We start from the raw sequence: 19,192 nt of genomic DNA, 5'->3' as shown, positions 1-19,192 counted from the left end.
AAATGAAAACATTTGCAACAGATTTGTCTATCCGACATGGACTTGTTCTGCAAAAACCGCGAGTCCAAGTCCAAATGCAGTGGTCGCAACACTTCTGTTTTCGATGAATGTTGTGTGAAAACAATTAGGTATTAATTTGCCTTTAATAATTGGGGCACAGAGAAAGTTTGAGAAGCACGACACCAGACGTATGAAAATGGAAAAATTTTGGCAATGACTCACAAAAGAGCTGACACGCTGCATATAATTTTGTTCATAACAGACCTGAGCAAACGAAGCATTACGTTGGGACAACATCTGCATGTATTTAAATGCACTTATCACAGGACTAAAAGCTTGATTAAACTGAGTTGAGTTCATTTTGCAAGATAAAATCAATCGTGACAGTACAACAGCGCTAAAACATTCACCTAGGACAGAAAACATTTCATCGTGTCGTAGTGGTAATGTGTATACAGTCCTGTACATATTTGATAGGTTTTAAAAGAATTGACACATTTTTCGAATAGAAGGTTCACTATAGTGTTTATCTACTAAGCAACGAGCTTGTAGATCCTAATTTTAGGTTTGGAGTATAAGTGTTTCCCAAATATATGTCAAAACTTTGCAGTTGTTGTATCATCGTGTACTACAGCCTTGCACGCTTTGTTTCCAGAGGCAGGCAGTGCTTCGTTCTGCAGCATTGCAACCCGACGCTTGCTATTTAATTGCCTTGTTTCGGGCGAAACGCTTTTGACAGACTCTTGGCTTCACAGTTTTGTTGAATGAATCTCGCTTTAAAAACCTTAACATTTGGACTCTTGTGGACCCAGTAGCGTACAGAAAAAGTGTTTCGTTTTTTTGTTGCACTAAACAACGCAGATAAAAATATTTGTTTGTATAAGGAGTGTTCAAGGCGTTGTAATTTGTTGTAATGCTGCCGTATGTGTATACCAGGCGTATAGCGAACTGCTGTAAGACGACTACTTCCTTTACAATTTCCCGAAACGAAACGTAAGTACAAAATCTGTGTGCAGTCATTGTTTTATGTTCACAAGATCAGGAGCTAATAAAACATGTTGTACCTGTTTACGGTCAATTCTAAAACATGATGCTTCTGCAATTTGTGTTGGTGTTGTAATGTATCAGGTTAACACATCACCTTCTGTATACGTCATGTGTACACTTATAGGAATAATACGTCTGTTGCAAGACTCGGTACGCCAGTTACCAGGTGAAGAATGGGAAGTGGACGAGTCCAACGCATGGATGTTGCAGGTAGATGTGAAATTAAAAACAAAACCTGTAGATCTGTTATCGGGAATAAGCAGACATATAGAGAGGGTGACATGATAGCAAGACGCCCAGTTGTCGTTAGCAATTCTAGAAGAAGCTTGTATTACCAGGCTGTTGCGTATATTCAACAAAATGGCGGTGAAATTGTTCATGCTGGGCTGCTTGTTGTTGAGTTTGCAAGTTTTCGTGGTTCTTGCAATGAAGGAAACGGACGCTCCACAGTGCGATGAAAAAAGTAAGTTTAACGTTGTTTTGTGTTAAACCTTACTGCTATAAGTTTGTTTACTGCCCTAATAGACGTTTTTAATACAAGGTGCAACACAGCTGAAACTTCTAGCACTGTTTGATTAAGGCTAATATTTGCATACTGTCAACAGTTTGCCATAAGATAGACACATGCACTATTTAAGTAAAAGTTTCAACTTTACCAATTGTTTGTAATTCGAATCGTATGTGTTATTTTTTTGACGTTTAGGGCGTTTGTTGTACGAACATATTTGTAAACAAATAATCTTATCGTTGACATTACTGCAACAGTTTTATTAAGGCTATATTTCATCAGAGATGTACCTAATTGGTTAAATTTCGAATTAACTCAATTAGACATGTGGTCACCCGAAGTCGTGCGCTATTAAGCGTTGGACATGGAAACATAAGTTTAGTTTTGTGGGGTTTAACATTGTCACAAGCATAGTTGCCAGTTTCCCGATGAATTACTGATTTTTTTATCTACTATGGGAAAAACGATAATGTTTTACGAATTATAAAAATTGACGCTATTTTAGTTGCGGTGTTGTTTGGAAGATTGTGTGGTACCGTACTAAGCTGAAATGACACCGTTTAACGCTTTACATTTGTGTTCGTAAAAGATTCGGTTTCGGCCGAATCACAACAAATTATTCTGCCGAAACCGAATCTTTGAAATAACTTCGGCCAAATCGAATAAGCGGTACATCTCCATATTTAACTAAAGACTCTTTTATTTTACGCTACAGAAAATTTCATTGCCTGGGAGAATGCTAACTTTTATTGGTTAAGCGATGAACACAATCAATGCGAAGAAGAAGCCGAAAAATGTCCCATATCCCAACTTATAGCTAATCTAACGTCAGAAGTTAAGAGTAAGAGTGTGCAAAGTATTAGTCCTTATTTATCCGCGTTTGGTTTTGATCATTTTTGCAGAAGAGCTTGGCATCAGTGATGACTCAGTGAAGAAGAAGAATAAATGTTTCAATTCGGGTCGCAACAGACGATACGTCATGATGGAATCACGTAAGAAATTAAATTTACAATTGTAGATACATGTTTGCTGATGTTGTCCATCCGATCGAAAGAAACCGCACATAAAAGTTTTGCGATGGCTATCTGTGCTTTCATGCATTCTTTGGCAATTTAATTTGTTGCGCTTTTTTAACATAATTTTCAATATTTATTGTCGATGTAGGTCGAGGAATGCAATGGGGTTTACACAAATATCGTACAAGCCCGGACATGGACTTTGAAACTTGCAATAACACCGTTACGGAATTTAACACCAAAGATTTCGAGACGATTGAGATTGTTGAACCAGTGCTGTTACCATCCGCGCTGAAACGTAAGTTGAAACAAATCAGAACTATGCATTTCATCGATAAAACATCGGTCAATAGTACTTTTAGGGCGGAAAACAATGCTATGATTTATTATAAAATATTGTACAAATGTGCTTCATAGTTAAGCCGAGGCAAAAAATTAACTTGTTACACACTGTTTAAAGGTAAAACTGTTTGAAGAGTAACAAATTTGGCAATACACTGTTGAAAAGCAACTTATACGTCTGTACGACTTTTAAATATTGTACATATTTTCAAATTTATTCGGTATGTTTTTGTGTTTTATTGACAATCTAAAAATCATTGCAAAACCATCTGATAAAAACACGCCTATATTTTTTTAAAAAAGGTTTTCTCAGAAAAACAAAACAAACTAAAACGAAGTCAGACATGTATGAGCAATTTCCGCCCGACACGTTTCATTTACACAACAATATGGTTTTTCGACAGAATTTTTCAATGTATCATTGTACTCCACTGAAGGTGATAGCAAAGAGTGTATGTGTTTCAACGAAAGTCAATGTCAGTTTGTCTTTCGGCACAAGAGTAAGTATGTGTATTACAGTGTATAAAAGTATGTGTATAAAGCAAGTTTGCAGTGCAAGTCACTACAAGAGTCAGGAAACTCTCCTCTTGGGTTTATCTTAATTTTCTGTTGTGCCAGTGGTTCAGATTATTTTTACCAATGATTTCATATCGATCCTGAAAGTATAATAGCACTCCTATAGCTAAATACATTAACTAATTAACTAATTCAATATAACCACGAACAATCTCGTACTTAGTATAGCGGTGACATAAATAATAATGTGCAAAACTTAATGATGAAAATAACGGCCCAAATAGCCGTAAAAGCGACGACATGCTTTATTTTTCAAACGTTTCGGCAAATGCTCATGCCATCGTCAGTGATATATTTGGGGCGGTATTTTCATCATTGAACTTATAAATAGGTGCGTATATAGTGTTAAAATGTACAAAACGTTTAGTACTGCTGCCCAATTTTCCATTGCGTGTTTAATTGACTTTGTGGCGAAACAAGGTAGTGCATGACAGGCTAAAAAAATGATCCCATTTGTCGCCAAAGACAACCTCTTCCATCAGGTAAAATTGTACTTTGACCTACCTAATAACAAGTTTTCTGTTTTAAATCTCCACCACACAAAAAATTGTAGTCGTGTTGAACAAGCTCAAAATATGGGAAACACTTGGGTAGGGCAGAAAAGGGGCCTTGTTTGTTTTGTTTGCTTTTTTTGTTTACAGGTGATCCGGAGTGGGGGCGCTTTATAGTGTGGCAATACGCAGTGCTTTATATGGATATGACTAACAAAACTGTGCAGCAGTTGGAAAAAAATTGTAAAACAGTAAGAAATGATTCTCAGTTGGTAATGAACCTGAAGTATAAATTCGAAAGAGATTACTTTTCGAAAAATGCTTTCGAAGCCACTGTTCGCAAATTTCTCGGAAATTCAGGTAAGCCCTAGTAACAAAACTTGTCAACACCTTTTGGTAATTTGTTTGTTTGACAATGAATGTCCATCGTGAACCAAAACATGACTTTTCACGAAAAGTGTTTTTACAGACAAGCTTAATCATAAAATATATTACACCGTTTATGGAAAACCTTTTTTATTTCTGGCTTAACAATCAAGGTTAAAAGAGTGGAGAAACTCTAAATTAGCCAATAATATCATTGCTGTATTTTTAAATACCATTAGTTCCTGGAACACCTTATTTCATGGCTTCCCAATCTGGGAGTCTTTATTGTGACTTTAATTGGACAAAATCAGACAACTTTACTGAATGCAACGGTAACGCGTACGTTTTGTGCAAAAGGCTGGAAAGTAAGTGCTAATATTTAGTCGTTCTTGTCAGATTCCCTAAGTTAAAGAGTAAAACGCTACTCTAGTGTCAATACCGATAATTGGATGAAAAACGTACATCCATTTTACCACTCTCTATATCATCGCTTGTACTACATGTTAAATACTTTCTAAAATAAGTATTTGTTTATTTTTACGGCTTTAAAGCGAAGACAAAAAAGTCTCAAATTTCTAAAGCAAGAAAATAAAATAATAACTAATTTAGATGGAAGATATATGTTTCGCCTAACTGTCATCTCTAGTGCCTTATTCAAATTGAATCATAAATTGATTGATTCTGTTACTTGAACAACACTTTCAATTTTCAGTTAAAAACTTAATTTCTGATTCCAACAGAAAAATGGAACACTTGCGGAAACTTTACCTACATTAACACCGGTAATCAGGAGATAGGGGCAGGAAAGGAGATTTGCAAAGCATTGAACTCAAGCTTGGCTCATCTACCAACTTGCTATGACCTCTATTGCTTTGTAAATATGTCCTTCCCGGAACAGTTTTCCTGTGAAGGTTTGATTAATTAATAGATAATTTTAGGTTAAATCGCAAATGCGAACTTGTTACAGTAAAAAGAAGTTGAAGTAAGTTAGCTAAGGTCAAGAACAACCCAGCATACATACGTATACCTAGTTGAGTATTTTGTCTAAGTTATAACTTGAAAAAGTGCAGTAATAGACAATTGAGCTTTTATTTTTTGACAAAGGTGATACTTTTTTGCCCATTGCCCGACAAATTCGACATGATAAAAGTGCGTTTCAACTTCCCCCGAAGAATTTTGACATTAATAAAACCCAGATTCTCATTACCAAAGAACTAAAGTGGGATGCAATAAACACTGACGAAACTTTTCGACAAGTGATTTGTCAACGTAAAAGTGAAGGTAATTTCCTTTTCGTAGTACAGTACATAAGGCAAACCTCCCTAAAAATGGATGCATTTCCAAAAAGTGTTTGTCTGCATAGGTGAAAGCGTACCCAACAAAGATCCGGATTGGGGCAGGTTTATGTGTAAAGAACCAACATATTGCAAATCTGCAGGTAAGAATAAACCGCGTTAAATAGATCATTGGTATCAGTGCCATACTCGAGCGCCATTTGTGGTTTTGACAAGTGCCGTTTTGGGCTATTTTCTGTCACGTTTATACGCATTGGTAAGATAATAAAAGCCGAAAAGGTATTTTATTCAAGTCTAAATACAACAAATAGTGCATTGCTTGTAAATTTGCTGCTGGTGAAAAACAAAGTTTGAGAACTGTAGACTTTAACGCAAAAAGAAAAACAATTTAAAGGTTTTTTTTTAACACAAGTGTTAAGATTGTGTGTAAACACCCACGTAAGTACCTTTTTGCTGAAAAGTTTGTATTAGGGTGGTTTCCAACATTTTTTAAATAATTATTTTGACGAACATTTTAATTTCGTCGTATACTACATGGTAGGTACTAAACCAGGCGTCGGATAAGTAAATTGGCACGCGCCGCTTAAAAGTTTGCCGACCCCTGTACTAAACTATACCAAATCATTTAAATTTAGGTCTTCTATCAACTTTACAGGTCATATTCTTAGAGCTTAAGCGTCTTGTTACAAACCATATGTAAAAATTAAAGTAAATTTCTCCCCTCAAGTTTGCAAATTTCTCCCCGTTTGGGAACCACTGTAAATCTTTCAAAACAAAAAAAGTTCATGTACAGCTTGAAACATACTCCCAGGCCCCTTAGCGATTAAATTGCTCTATATGTTTTTGAAACCGTATGGGAATTGTTTTTCTGCTTTTGGTTTTAAATGGAAAATAGCATCTAAAGTAGAAACATGAGTCCTATTTTTGTATGCAGATGAACTAAGAGAGCTACTGACTGGCGCAGTGAAGGATAGAGCGGTTGGCGACGTTGTTTCACATCTTGAGGATATAGCATTCTCATTTCCTTTAACCGATTTAAGGGGATCTGTAGCGACGGCCACCCGCAACATCGAGACATCGGACCTCTCAGAGAGCATCGCAAACGGCATTCAAACTCAGGGAAGTGTTATAAGGTCCGTGAACGCGACTATGAATGGAAAGCGCTTGGCGTTAGCCTACGGCCAGGCTACTTTCAACCAAAACATTTCCAAAGAATGGTTAGACAAAAACATCACCGTTCCCAGCCAAAATGGAGTCATAGAGCAAAACTTCATTGCCGAACAAGACTACGTACTAATTGATGTCTATGATCCGGACAAAGAAAAAAAAGTCGCCGCAAGCGTCAGCTTTTCGATTAAACCAACAGATATTTTTGAATCGTTGGTTGTTCCGGAGGTGACCCGAACGGCAGAAGGAAAGACATTCTACATTACTGATGCAAAATACCGTTGCGCTTATCTGCGTCCTAACGGAACCAATTACAGCCTTAGCACTTACGGGTGTCAGCTGATGGAGACGACGGTTAACTTCACAACATGTGCCTGCAACCATACGTCCGTTTTTACGGTGATGCTGGCTGTTGAAACCGTGTTTGTTTCCGACACCCTGGAGGTAAATGACATGAGTTAAAATTTACTTTAATTAGTACAAAATGGGTCTAAACAGGTTATGTTATAAATCTTTTGAATACCAGTGCTGTCTGTCCTCGTAACAAACCAACATGAGTAGCATAAAACTATCAACGAGTATACCAGTAACATGGGTAGCTTAAAACTATCAACGAGTATACGAGTAACATGGGTAGCTTAAAACTATCAACCAATGTACCAGTAACATGGGTACATAAAACATTTAACCATTACATGCATGGCCACCTGAAATAAAGTTTTTACGCAATGTCTAAAAATTCATGTTTTTTTCTAGACATGAATTTATGTTTCTAAACATCATTTTTAGGTCAGTTTGCACATTTTTAACAACTGCCCAAATCAATATTTCTCAAACAGATCTTGACTTACGTCGCCCAAAGCACCTCCATCGTGTTTTTGACAATAACAACTGCCGCTCTTGCAACTGTCCGCAACACTATAAACAACGACCGCACCATGGTACAGATTAACCTCTGTATTGCCCTGACATTCATGCATTGTATCAGCGTCTTCAATGAAGTCTTCGTCCGAAATGCATTGTTGTGCGAGATTTCAACCGTGTCTCTGCAATTCTTCCTACTGTCATCAGGTTAGGGGTCACCTTCATAATCCTTTTTCATATAGTTTTACGTGGTTTTAAGAAACTTGCACTGATAATGACAACAGCGATTGTTGAAACGTCTGCATGATGTATTGTAAGTACACAAGTAGTCTGACAGTTATGTTTTTGAATAAACTGTCATCTTAAGTTTGTGAAAAAAGGACTGTTTGGGGTAAAATATTTTTCACACAGGGGCGGGCGGTATTTTTACACCCTCTCTTTACGGGTAGAGCTACTAACACCATAATGAGAATCTACCCCCAAATTTGATTGGTAATATCTCCAAAAATGCTCACGATTAGGGCTATTAGGGTCGGGGTAAGGTATTAGCACTTAAAATTTAATACAACCAACCCAAAAAATTAGCTACTAATGTAAAAATTTTAAGTAAATATTTTCCAACCCAACCCATTTATAGCCGCTAAATAAAAATTCAGCTCTTTACGCCCCCTAATCAAATTTGTGGGTAGATTCTCGTTATGGTGTTAGTAGCTCTACCCTCTTTACGTGTGTCAAAAAAAAACACTAATCGGGAGCCCACAGATCATGCAACCTTGTCTTTTTTACTTTTTGTTTTAATTAACTAAGCTTCAGTTGTGTTGTGGTGTTGCACCATTAAAGCTTCAAGCTAAATTTTGTCTGCTTGTCCTCAGAACGCCATCAGTCGTTTGTGCGTCAAACATGATCACATCCGGACTTGGTGCACAAAATTACTAGCAATTGTTAGGTCTGATACATGCTAAACAGAGGTGATTGGGTTCTTCTCAAGCAGCGATAACGTAAAACAAGCCTAATATGTCTTTGTCCCAGTGGAACACTGTCCTGTCAAGCATTGTTTTTCGCAAACGGTTTATACGATTTCTGAAAATGTTGGCGTTTAAGCACCATGCATTGATCGGTTAACCTTTTAGCGACATGGTGTTCCACGCACTGCATACAACAGTTGGAGTGCACGACAAACATTTTCAGTTGCCTTGTGTAAAAATGTAACGCCCCTTATTTGTCCTCTTATAAGGGACTTTAGTCAGTACAGAAATCGATTCTTAACCAAAATATCAAAAGTCTATGAACGATAAAAACAAAACAAGCAGCGCAGAAATTATAGAAACCACCCCTGCTCAACACCAACTGCCAGCTTTTTTGCCTCATTGAGTCACAACGACTATTCGCTACAGCGAGAAACATAGAACGGGAGTTTTGACGTCACATAAATATAGAAAATATTTAAGAAACGTACGTTGTTTGTCACTGTTTTACAAACAATGAGAAACGCTAAAAATTACCTTATCAACAAACAATCACACGCTTGTAGAGCCTTTATATTTCTTTTAAAATGTTGTTGAAAGAAATCAGGTAATACAAAGTTATAGTAACTCGTAGACACGATATCCTGAGTGTTGATATGTTTCGAAAGTAAATATTAATATTGACTACATCGTATCAACAGGGTCGATTTAACGAGACTAGCTTGGCACTAATTGTAAATAACACATTCATTATGTGCAAATCTCATGGTGTTTAGGTTTTTGGATGCTTGTGGAGGGGATCACTCTTTCCATGAAAACCTCGAAATCGGCGATCAAGTTCACCTCTCACGACCCCCGTGTTGTAAATACGGTGCGAGTGCTGATTGGCTGGGGCATCCCAGGTGGGGTCACAGCGGCGGCGGCAATCCTGGGATTCCGCAATGGAAGCTACATTGCAATTAACCCTGCCTTTAGCGTTGCCGAGCAAAACCAGATGTCCGAATGGAAATACCTACGCTGTTGGCTTGAACCGTCGTACTTCACATTCTGGTGGAGTGTGTTCATTCCAATGGCGTTAGTTGTGCTGGTCAACTTGGTCATTCTGATCAGGGTAGCTGTGTTAATCTGCACCTTGCAAAAGAAACCGACTCTGCCTCTCCGCAACGGCTTACAAATCATGTTTGTCGAGCACCTGGTGAAGGTTGAGGTCCTGATCGAAACGGCCAAGTCATTGGCGGTGCTGATTCCTGCCCTGGGCACGTCATGGATTTTCGCCTTCTTTATCGGTAGGATGCATTTTCAACCCTTGTATTTCAATTTACTTGGTAATTGTGTTTTGTCAAAACTGCATGCGCTTTTACTAAAAATAACGCACGTCACAGGTTAGATAATTGTTAAATTTAACGAAATAAAAAGCATCGAGCCAAAACATGATAAGCTGCAGAAAGTATATTATAATGTAGCCACTTTACGGCACTTCAGTTTGTTTGAAGCAACAGGCTGAAAAGCCAGCCTTTCATAGTATTACATTAATACTGTGACCATGAGCCCAAATCGCTTTGTTCCCAAACATGGGTTTGGACGTTGTAAACCAATCGCTAATGTCCAGTTGTGGCATCGAGCATGTTGGTAAGGCATGGCTTTATTGCTATTTACTCCCAACAAACTGGAGTGTAAGTTGGCTACATTAGCCCATACGGCCGATCTCTTCTCACCAGCTATACTGATGAAACCCTAAAGGTCGACAAAATGTGCACAGTCTGCAGCTAATCATGTAACAAAAACATTTGCCGCAAGGGGCCGCTAAAACTCATTTTTTCTTCGATGGTTCCGTAAGCCGTATTCCGTAGTGGGCAACACTTTAGTATTAATTATTTTCAGTTGCTGCCCACTCTATTTCATTAACATCTTGATATCACAGGTTAATTCGATTCTGGATAACATGATAATCCTGCAGACAGTACACCCGCAGAGACATGGCTTCAACCAACTGGAGTGCCTTTAGATGGCTACACTAGCCAATACGACTTATTATTTGTTTTCAACAATGGCACTAATGAGACCTTGTTGGTCGAAACAGTGTGTGGCTTCAACCAACTGGAGTGCCTTTAGATGGCTACACTAGCCAATACGACTTATTATTTGTTTTCAACAATGGCACTAATGAGACCTTGTTGGTCGAAACAGTGTACACTGTTTGCAATTCATGAAAACAATCGCGCTATGCTTATTTTGGCTAGCTCGACCTTTCTGAAAAAGCTATTTTTGTGATGTAACTATACGGTTTTGTTCTCCACAGGGTTGGAAGCGACTTCAAGCCAAGTTCTGCTGTACATAAACGTGGTGCTGAACGGTCTGCAAGGGCCTTTCCTGTTTCTCATCTACTGCGTCAGGGGTGAAGAAGTGAGAAAGGCGTTGAATCGCGAGCTGGAAAAAAGGGGAATCAGCACAACCAGCCAATCCCATTCACGTTCCAACACTCAACCCGACGACCAATGATTACCATGCAGAAATGCTGAGCTACACTGCTACTGCGGTCGAGTCTTTCTCATTAAAAAAATGCCGAACCTTATAATGTACGCTGTCAATGCATGGCGGGTTAAAAACAATACACAAACAATATGAGCAACGTAGACTCACTGTGGGTTAAACAAACAATTTGTATGACACAACACGGGAAGGCATTGCAATTATATGTTACAAATTGTATTACCGTGCCAACAATTTGCACATATGCGATGCAATATCTTCGGTTTTAATATGGATCAAACCAATGTTCTGGTATGTGAGCTTGAAATCAAGATGACTTGCTCATTTTTACGTGACGCTCAAAGTACATGACAGAGCACAATTGGAACCGTCATACAGGTCACATGCAGAACACGTATTTTCAACAAATTCTAAACAAAATACCACCTTAGGCTGACAAATTTCAGAAAACCTCGTACTTTACAGCCGGTGGTTGGCAAAGTCAATTCATTGCATGTTTTCAAGACAAATCAGTCGAAGCGCGGTTTTTGTGGAGTCTGCTTGCCCGCTGTTCGAACTTGCTTTAGCTAGAAGTGCACGTATTTCATGGTGTGTGTTTATTTTTTCCGCTTAACAAGGTGTGAATCACACTGCGAACGTATTGCCACTTCATGCCACCCACAAACAGATTTTACTGCAAATACATCGCACACTGCCGAGTCTCCTAAACATTTCACGGTTTTGTAGGGTTTAACATTTTATTCTGTACGACTTGTTTTTTACGTAACTTTAAACTTTTTGTGCCTTAAAAGTTTGTGGGGTATTTTCTTATTTAAATTTGTTTCTTCTTTGATGATTTAAATCAGTGGTCTCTTAACCTGGGTGGCAATGCTTACGTCGGGGAATTTAGTACGATTATGTTGGCGTTACACGAACTATTATAGTCTTACAATACCTTATACCACACCGTGTAACGAAAATTTTGTTTGTAAAAATATTGGTTAGGTGGGTCATACAAAAAGGTTGAGAATTTCCGATCTGGACTAACCAAATGATTGTGCTTCATTTGTACACATACTTATGTAATCTGCAACTCATATTTTGCAAGGGGTAGTATAGAATCGCACATACTTACAAGTGACATACGATGTAGGAAAATGCATTGGCCACTCTTTTGTTTGTCCACAATTGCGCTTGTAATGCCCGTTTTCAATCCATCCGGGTTATTTCTCTTTACTGTGTAAAATATCATCTGAATCATTGCACTGGTTGAACTTAATCTGTACCGTGTAATCCGAGATATTGCACTAGATAAGGATGACGCATTTTGAACAACAATCACAGGACACGTCTAATTTGGCCAAACTGGCGGTCTTTCCGTTTTTTGTTCTTAACTTTATGCTTGTACGTTTTCTGTGTAAGATTATTTTTGTTTGGTCAATCGTAAATAATTTATTTTAACTTGAGCTTTTATATATTTACTGCTTATGCCCAGTTAATGTACTGTAAAGTGGGGATGTCCGATCCTTTAAGACAGGTTATACGTGAATATACTTTGGTTGTTGTCTTGTTGTTTGCACATATTTTTTATGTTTATGCTTTCATTATTGCAATTGTTTCGTAAAACTCGAGAAGGCTTGTTCAATATTTTTCTAGTGCTTTTAAATTTCGTTCTTCAAGCGTAAATTCGTATCTTTGCTTTCAGCAGCATACACCCTGCTTCGGCGTACTGGACCGTTTCCAAAAATTGTAAGCATAAATAAAGCTAATGTGTGAATGGATTCGTCTCTTTAGTGCTAGTAAGGCTTTCTGTTTATTTTACAAACTTAGTCACAAGTTTCGTTGTTGACCTGATTGTGCAGGATTACAGTTTTTAGTCATCCAATCGCGAAATCTGGCTCTGTGGAAAACTGCCTGTGGCAATGTAAATTTTTGCACGGTATTACCTGGCGTTTTTGGAGCGAAATTTAGGTAAAAACACAATGAGTTGACAAACGGGTATAAAGACAGCTGCCTTTAACATTGACATGCACTTTTCTGCAGAATTGCGCGTAAACAGGGTTTGAAATTGTCTTAGATATTTTAAACTGTAGGTTTCTGAAAGGCGAAGCGTCAAGACATTAGTTGTATATTAAATAGTGTTGTTATAGTTAGCGGAGCTAATGTAAATTAGTGTAATATTTGCCTAGACCAGTAAAGTTTTTGAAATGCTCATAGATATTGACTTGATTTATTTTGTACAAAAACGTATTTTTAGGCGGTAAATGTGATTTTGCTTTTATTACAAGATACAAAAGATGAAGGCTCTGTTTGCTTTGGTGTTGGCCATATTTGCTGTTCATCAAAGTCGTTCGTTTTTTCTTCTTGACTTGTACAAAAACTGTAAGTGTTTAAATGATTTTTGTATGGTTTTCTGGTCTTCTTTTTACTACATTTACCCTGGAGTGCAAGGTGGACGTTAGGCGTAAAATATAAAGTTTTGTAAGCCTTTATTTTCGACTGAAATGTACCGAAAAAAACAATTCGGTGGTGACAGAGTTGCAAGCTGGGCAGTGTTTTTGAGTTGGTTTCGGGTAATGGCGTAAATCGACTTAAAATCGACCCAAATTTCAATTGTGCTATTATATTAGCGCATTAGGTTTTGCTTTCCTTGAGAGTGTGCAAACGCCCTTGAACGCAGATTTTTATCCAGACCAATCTAGCCAAATACTTCAAACGGAAAAATCGACTTAAGACTTAACTCGTTTTTAGGTCATTGACCACTGGCCCAGTAAAAATATTATGGTGGTTTACTCTATTCCATTTTCGATTCAAATTAAAGTATGGTTACGCACTAAGCATCATTTTGGATTGAAACGATTCTTATACATCCTATGTAGAAGACAAAAGAAATTAGATAAAATCGTTAACAAATGACATTTTGACCCTCTTTCGTATATAATATACAATCTATCTTGAGTTTACAACCAAATTCGCCGGACTAGTGGTCTATGGACCACCACATGGAGAGTTCTGACTTAGGGGCTAATACGTATTTTGAAATGATCCCATAGGGACCTAAGAAACACTTATAACTTTAAGCAGGTGGATAAGAAAAAGGAAATTACAACTAAAATGCGGTAAAAACAGGCTCGAAACTGTGTAACTTTTCGTAAATTTAGCGTGCCACTAATAGCCCGATCCTTCCATTAACCGATTTACTTCGACTTAAAAATAAACATTCATATTCATTTACTGTGTTACTATCAGAATGAGGTTTTCAGAAATAGGTGCTTTTATATCTGTGTTGTGTTTCAGGCTGCACACCCTTGGTGTACTTCGGAAATGGAAGAGCTGCGTGTCAGCCGAATCGGCTGCTGCGTGCATGTTGCAGTGTGCTTTCGTACAAATGTAACCCTGGATACACTTTAACCGGAAGCCCAGTCAACATATGTTCAAACAAAATATGGACTATACAGCATCCTTCGTGTGAGAGTGAGAAATCAGTTTTTTTTATTTGAATGTTTTAGATCAGAAAAGTCATGATCTGTTACATGTCGTTCTTATTATAAGACCCAGATTGATGGTAAACCCCGCGTATGTGTTTAGTTAAGACTTAAGATACTCCGACTTACGATATCTAATTAGTCGCACTCTTACTCGTTTTATACAACAAAGCTGAACTTCACAGGCGATATTACATACATATTGCTTTGGCTGTTTAGTAAAAACTTTATATCTGGTATAAGTTTATTGGAACTGGAGTGTAAAGAGTTGAATAAGCGATCCGGATGCATGCATTTACTGCAAGGATTTTTTATTCAAAACGCATTTGGTTCTATTTTGTTTTTCCTTAATAAAACACATGTCCAAAAAATTCAATTTTTTTTAAACATCCACGCTTTGCCAAAATATCCCTTTTAGGCCTTTATTGAACTTCACTAGGGGCTGTTTGTTAAAAACTAAAATCCCGAACTAATTGAAAACATTTCGCAAGATGTTGATTTAATTTTACAGAGGAAAATCCGTGCCTCAGTCGGCGACGAGTTTGCCACAGAAACGCAATTTGTACGCAGACGTTCAGTAGCTATAGATGTGATTGCAAGGATGGCTACAGTGGAGATGGCCGTCGCAACTGTGAAAGTAGGTGCTCTGACCACAATTATTGTTTGTGCAGTGAAAAATGCCACACGCTATTAAAATGCTGCAGTGTTTTGATTTGACTTTTTTGTGTTGTTGCAAAAAAGATTAAACCAGTTGTTACAACTATAGCTTATGATCTCTAAAATGGTCCTGGCGTACTGTGATTGATACATGAGTGTGTCGCGATCGCTGGTCTGCATATAGACGCGTCAGGGCTTATCCCAGTTATAAATTTATGTTCATCTTGACCTTTTATTTGGTAACAAAATCATTAATCCTTAATTGCCTGTATTAGGTGAAATTACAAATGTTTAACTCCATTTGATTTATACCATATGCAAAGATTCTATTCACACAGAATTGCATAAACCACTGAAGTAAAATTGGTCAAAGTTTTGGCCCGATCCAATACGTATAAGCTTGACACCCGACCCGAGTTTAATTTGGTTTGAAATTTAATCCCGAATTTACATTGAACATTATACTTTCCAAAGTCATTTTACGACAGAAATGTGGCCGAGTGTGTAGTTAGTCCCGAATGAAGTTCATTTTATTCAAACTAATGCGACCAAAAAACCCGGCCCGACTTACAATTCTGGCATCAACACATTGTAAAATCAGAATAATACTAATGGGAATAAAAAAACGTTTCTCCAAGAACTATAAACAGCTGTGTTTATCAGGGACCTGCGATAGGCCTCGGCCTCCCTCTGAAGGCGGGCTAAAACCAGATAAGCAAGAGTACGATGATGGGGATACTGTCGAATTTTTTTGCAATCCCGGCTACAAGGGATTTTATGGAAGAAACACAGCGTATTGTCGCTATGGTTTTTTCAACAGCAACCCTCCTGTTTGCTTAAGTAAGTAGTAACTTGCAGGCAGTGTTACGCCTCTCTGTTTTCATGTCAAGCAGATTGTCATTTAGGCCATTGCATGCTAAGATCACTATATGACATTACACAAAATAATTTGTCACCATAAGATCACAGATCGATTTTGCAAACACTAAATGGCGCAAAAATGATTTCGAAACGTAATGCACCTTCATCGGAAAAAATCATGGTTAGTAAATAGGTTACCGGGAATTTATTTACACTTCACTGTTCTGTCAAAATTTTGAAAATTGCAATATGTTAGTTTAGTATTCTGATGGTGTGGTTTACCGACTTACATTTAACTGTTTTTGACTGCAGCATTCTTGTCGCTTTTTAAATAATTGGGCGCGTATATTTTTCTTTTGATTAAATGCGAAAAAGGTTTTTTTGAAACAGTTTTAGTCTACCCTGCTTGGTAACGCATTCCTTCCCCCAAAAGAGTTTCTAGGATGAGTAAGTTTTGCGTGTTTTTACTTTAACTTTTCCTGATATCCTCCTAAACTTGATTATCCAGTTTCATCAAAAAAGCACAATCGCTACATCCTTCGGCACTTGAAAACACTTTAAGGCATTATAAGATTTCACACCACAACAGTGGAAAACACCGAAGTGAGTAATGCGATTACAACGTCTGGCACCGACATATTGTTTACTTGGTATGGCTGCCTGTAAATCTCATTTTCTCCCTCAAATACAAATTATGTTTGTGGTTACCTGATTTGGGGGTCGAAAGGTTCTGGCGATGTTGCGTTTTTTAACTGTATGAAATCAGTGCCCAAAGTTTCACAACTGACTAGTTAAAATGTAATAAGATCGATGTTTCATACAAACACGACCAACGTTGCATGCAAATTATTTTTTGAGACTATATAAAATTAATAATGTGCATAAGCGCGTTCTTGTTTTATTACAAATACATTTCAGTTAAAAAATGTTTAAGACTGATAATAGTGGTTTGGTCGGATTGGGTGGACATGATCCTGCAACTATAGTTGCACAAAACAATCTGTGCCCCATTGCAGGTTATATCAAAAATTTTACACCTTGAGTGAACAAATCGCCGTGCCAGTCACTAAAAACCTCTTATTATTAGATAAACTATTTATTTCCTACCTCCAGAACACGATTGCTCCCCACCGCCATCTATCGGCAACGGTAAAATGACACCTTCAAGTCGTCTGTCGTGGGCTGCCGGTCATACAGTTACGTACAGCTGCAACGAAGGCTTTATTTTGGTTGGAGTAGCAGAGTCCCAGTGTCAAAGCGGTGGCACTTACACCAATTCACCTCCTCAATGCGTCGGTACGTTACCCATTTTGGGCATAAATTGTGAGCATTACATGTGTCGTAAGTTTAAAGCCGTTTCAGAAAGTTAAAAAATCTCTTATACCTTCCTGCTAAAGCTAATTTAACGGTATTTAAATGAAAATAAATTTACAACGAAGAATAAGCTTGATAGGCCTTGAGAGTAAATGTATGCATGGAAATATGTTTTTTGATTTGCCAACTTATTATTGTAGCTGTAGCGTCGCACCTTTAGTGCAGAACCTGGATAAACTGCCAGTGCGAGCAACAGAATTATATTGGATCAAGGTTGAATGACGCGCGCAGTAAACGCGGTTTTCTGCAAAGAAACGCCACAAGTGAAAATCAGAACGAGCAATAGCGACACCATACGTGTGACAAACATATGTACAGTAAGAAGCAACATACCAAACTTTGACCTGTCCAAGATTTTCGATTACGTATACGATCACAGGTTGACTATAAGCACGGCGTTCAATGCAGCCGAGCCACTTCGTCGCACAGATACACAGGTTAATGACCAATTGATTCTTGTCCACTGTAATGGTTGCGGTATAATTATGCATTCAAGTAAAGCATAAATAACGACGCTATTAGGCACACCAACTTACCGGTAAATAAACCGGGTTGCAACAGTATAATGCACAACACATCGTATGCAGGTCCAACTTGGGTTCGCTACAATATAAGACAACGTGTTGTCAATAACTGGTACTGTGCAGGCAAATCGTAATAACATAGAATGCTCACCAATAACTCAAGTCTTTACACAGCTCAAATATATCCGTCGACAGTTGACATATTATCAATAAACTTCCTTATTTACATAGAAAGAAACACATACCAGTTAGTTACCTATTACATAATCACTTTCATGCGGTCAGCACATAAAGCAGACACTAATAAACGCAAACCATGCGGTCTCGCACAAGGTAATTGCATCACAATGGATTTGACGTCACAACATCATTGTTGCGTCAATAGCAATGCCAGGACGATATTCCCGGTACCCGTACATAACAGCTTGGCGCCACTAGAGGCAAGAAATCTTACAGTAGTTGTCGGTAACATTTTTACTTTTAATTATTGCCGACAACAAGCACTTATCTTCAACTTTAAAGCTTAATAACTCCAATTTATTTTGGTTTGCAGAGACATGCGAAACGCCAATTGCTCCTGGAAATGGGACATTGATGGCAAGTGATACCTTACACTGGAAGAACGGAGATGTTGCCACAATGTCATGCAACGCGGGATACGAAATGATGGGACAATCCAGTTCCACATGCACAGCTGGGAACTGGGACCCGCCATTCAGCGTTACCTGCACGTAAGTGTGGGAGCATATGCAAATTCTGTAGAACACATTAATATTTTATAGTACGAAGGATAGCAAGTGCGCATAAATAATACTCTATACACAAACAAGAGATTTGTAACAAAACAAGAGATTCGTTTCTCCCTAAGAGATTTTAAAACCTGTTGATGCCGTGGGCAGAAGTCCTACTAGAAACATACTTGGAGCATTATCAGTACCTCCGGATAAAGGCATTATGAGCGATAAGGGCTGGGGTGAAGAATTTAAGGATGTTTTTTTCTGCGCAGCCTGATGTTGCCCGTGGAAGAAGGTTCTGGTTAGAAGGAAAGAGTGGAAACAAAAAATAACTTCTCCGTGTTATTTTATTTATATTTTGTAAATACAATGCATACAGCACTTTGTGTGATCGAGAGCAAGGAAAAACCAAGTTGAAAACGTTTCGTAAAGTTACTTCCAACTGAACAGG

The 19,192-nt window shown here is 37.9% G+C and overlaps 2 protein-coding genes across 2 annotated transcripts; both read left to right on the top strand.

The window, feature by feature from the left end:
* Window positions 1–807: 807 nt before the first annotated feature.
* On the top strand, window positions 808–12,887 carry LOC145204918 (uncharacterized). Its single transcript, XM_080077533.1, has 16 exons — window positions 808–993; window positions 1,172–1,257; window positions 1,386–1,510; window positions 2,271–2,396; window positions 2,458–2,547; window positions 2,720–2,869; window positions 3,318–3,413; window positions 4,131–4,340; window positions 4,586–4,711; window positions 5,087–5,257; window positions 5,451–5,627; window positions 5,710–5,784; window positions 6,576–7,252; window positions 7,648–7,879; window positions 9,414–9,923; window positions 10,937–12,887. Exons 3-16 carry the CDS (start codon window positions 1,408–1,410, stop codon window positions 11,134–11,136), a joined length of 2,943 nt encoding a protein of 980 aa, XP_079933659.1. The 5' UTR covers window positions 808–993; window positions 1,172–1,257; window positions 1,386–1,407; the 3' UTR covers window positions 11,137–12,887.
* A 516-nt stretch (window positions 12,888–13,403) lies between these two features.
* Window positions 13,404–19,080, top strand: LOC145225032 (coagulation factor XIII B chain-like). The gene is made up of 7 exons (XM_080091708.1): window positions 13,404–13,488; window positions 14,404–14,580; window positions 15,103–15,228; window positions 15,912–16,088; window positions 17,223–17,405; window positions 18,561–18,738; window positions 19,014–19,080. Exons 1-7 carry the CDS (start codon window positions 13,404–13,406, stop codon window positions 19,045–19,047), a joined length of 960 nt encoding a protein of 319 aa, XP_079947834.1. The 3' UTR covers window positions 19,048–19,080.
* The last annotated feature ends 112 nt before the right edge of the window (window positions 19,081–19,192 follow it).

This window comes from Phallusia mammillata, chromosome 1 (genome assembly GCF_965637545.1).
Source record: "Phallusia mammillata chromosome 1, kaPhaMamm4.hap1.1, whole genome shotgun sequence".
In the NCBI taxonomy this organism is placed as follows: domain Eukaryota; kingdom Metazoa; phylum Chordata; class Ascidiacea; order Phlebobranchia; family Ascidiidae; genus Phallusia; species Phallusia mammillata.
Note: the sequence above shows the minus strand (reverse complement) of the source record. Positions and strands in the feature narration are given on the sequence as shown.

Coding starts and splice junctions, on each gene's coding strand:
- LOC145225032 (XM_080091708.1), top strand. CDS start 13,404: ATGAAGGCTCTGTTTGCTTTGGTGTTGGCCATATTTGCTGTTCATCAA. Junction 13,489..14,403: donor TCTTGACTTGTACAAAAACT/GTAAGTGTTTAA, acceptor GTTGTGTTTCAG/GCTGCACACCCTTGGTGTAC. Junction 17,406..18,560: donor TTCACCTCCTCAATGCGTCG/GTACGTTACCCA, acceptor TTTGGTTTGCAG/AGACATGCGAAACGCCAATT.
- LOC145204918 (XM_080077533.1), top strand. CDS start 1,408: ATGGCGGTGAAATTGTTCATGCTGGGCTGCTTGTTGTTGAGTTTGCAA. Junction 2,870..3,317: donor GTTACCATCCGCGCTGAAAC/GTAAGTTGAAAC, acceptor GTTTTTCGACAG/AATTTTTCAATGTATCATTG. Junction 3,414..4,130: donor GTTTGTCTTTCGGCACAAGA/GTAAGTATGTGT, acceptor TTTTGTTTACAG/GTGATCCGGAGTGGGGGCGC.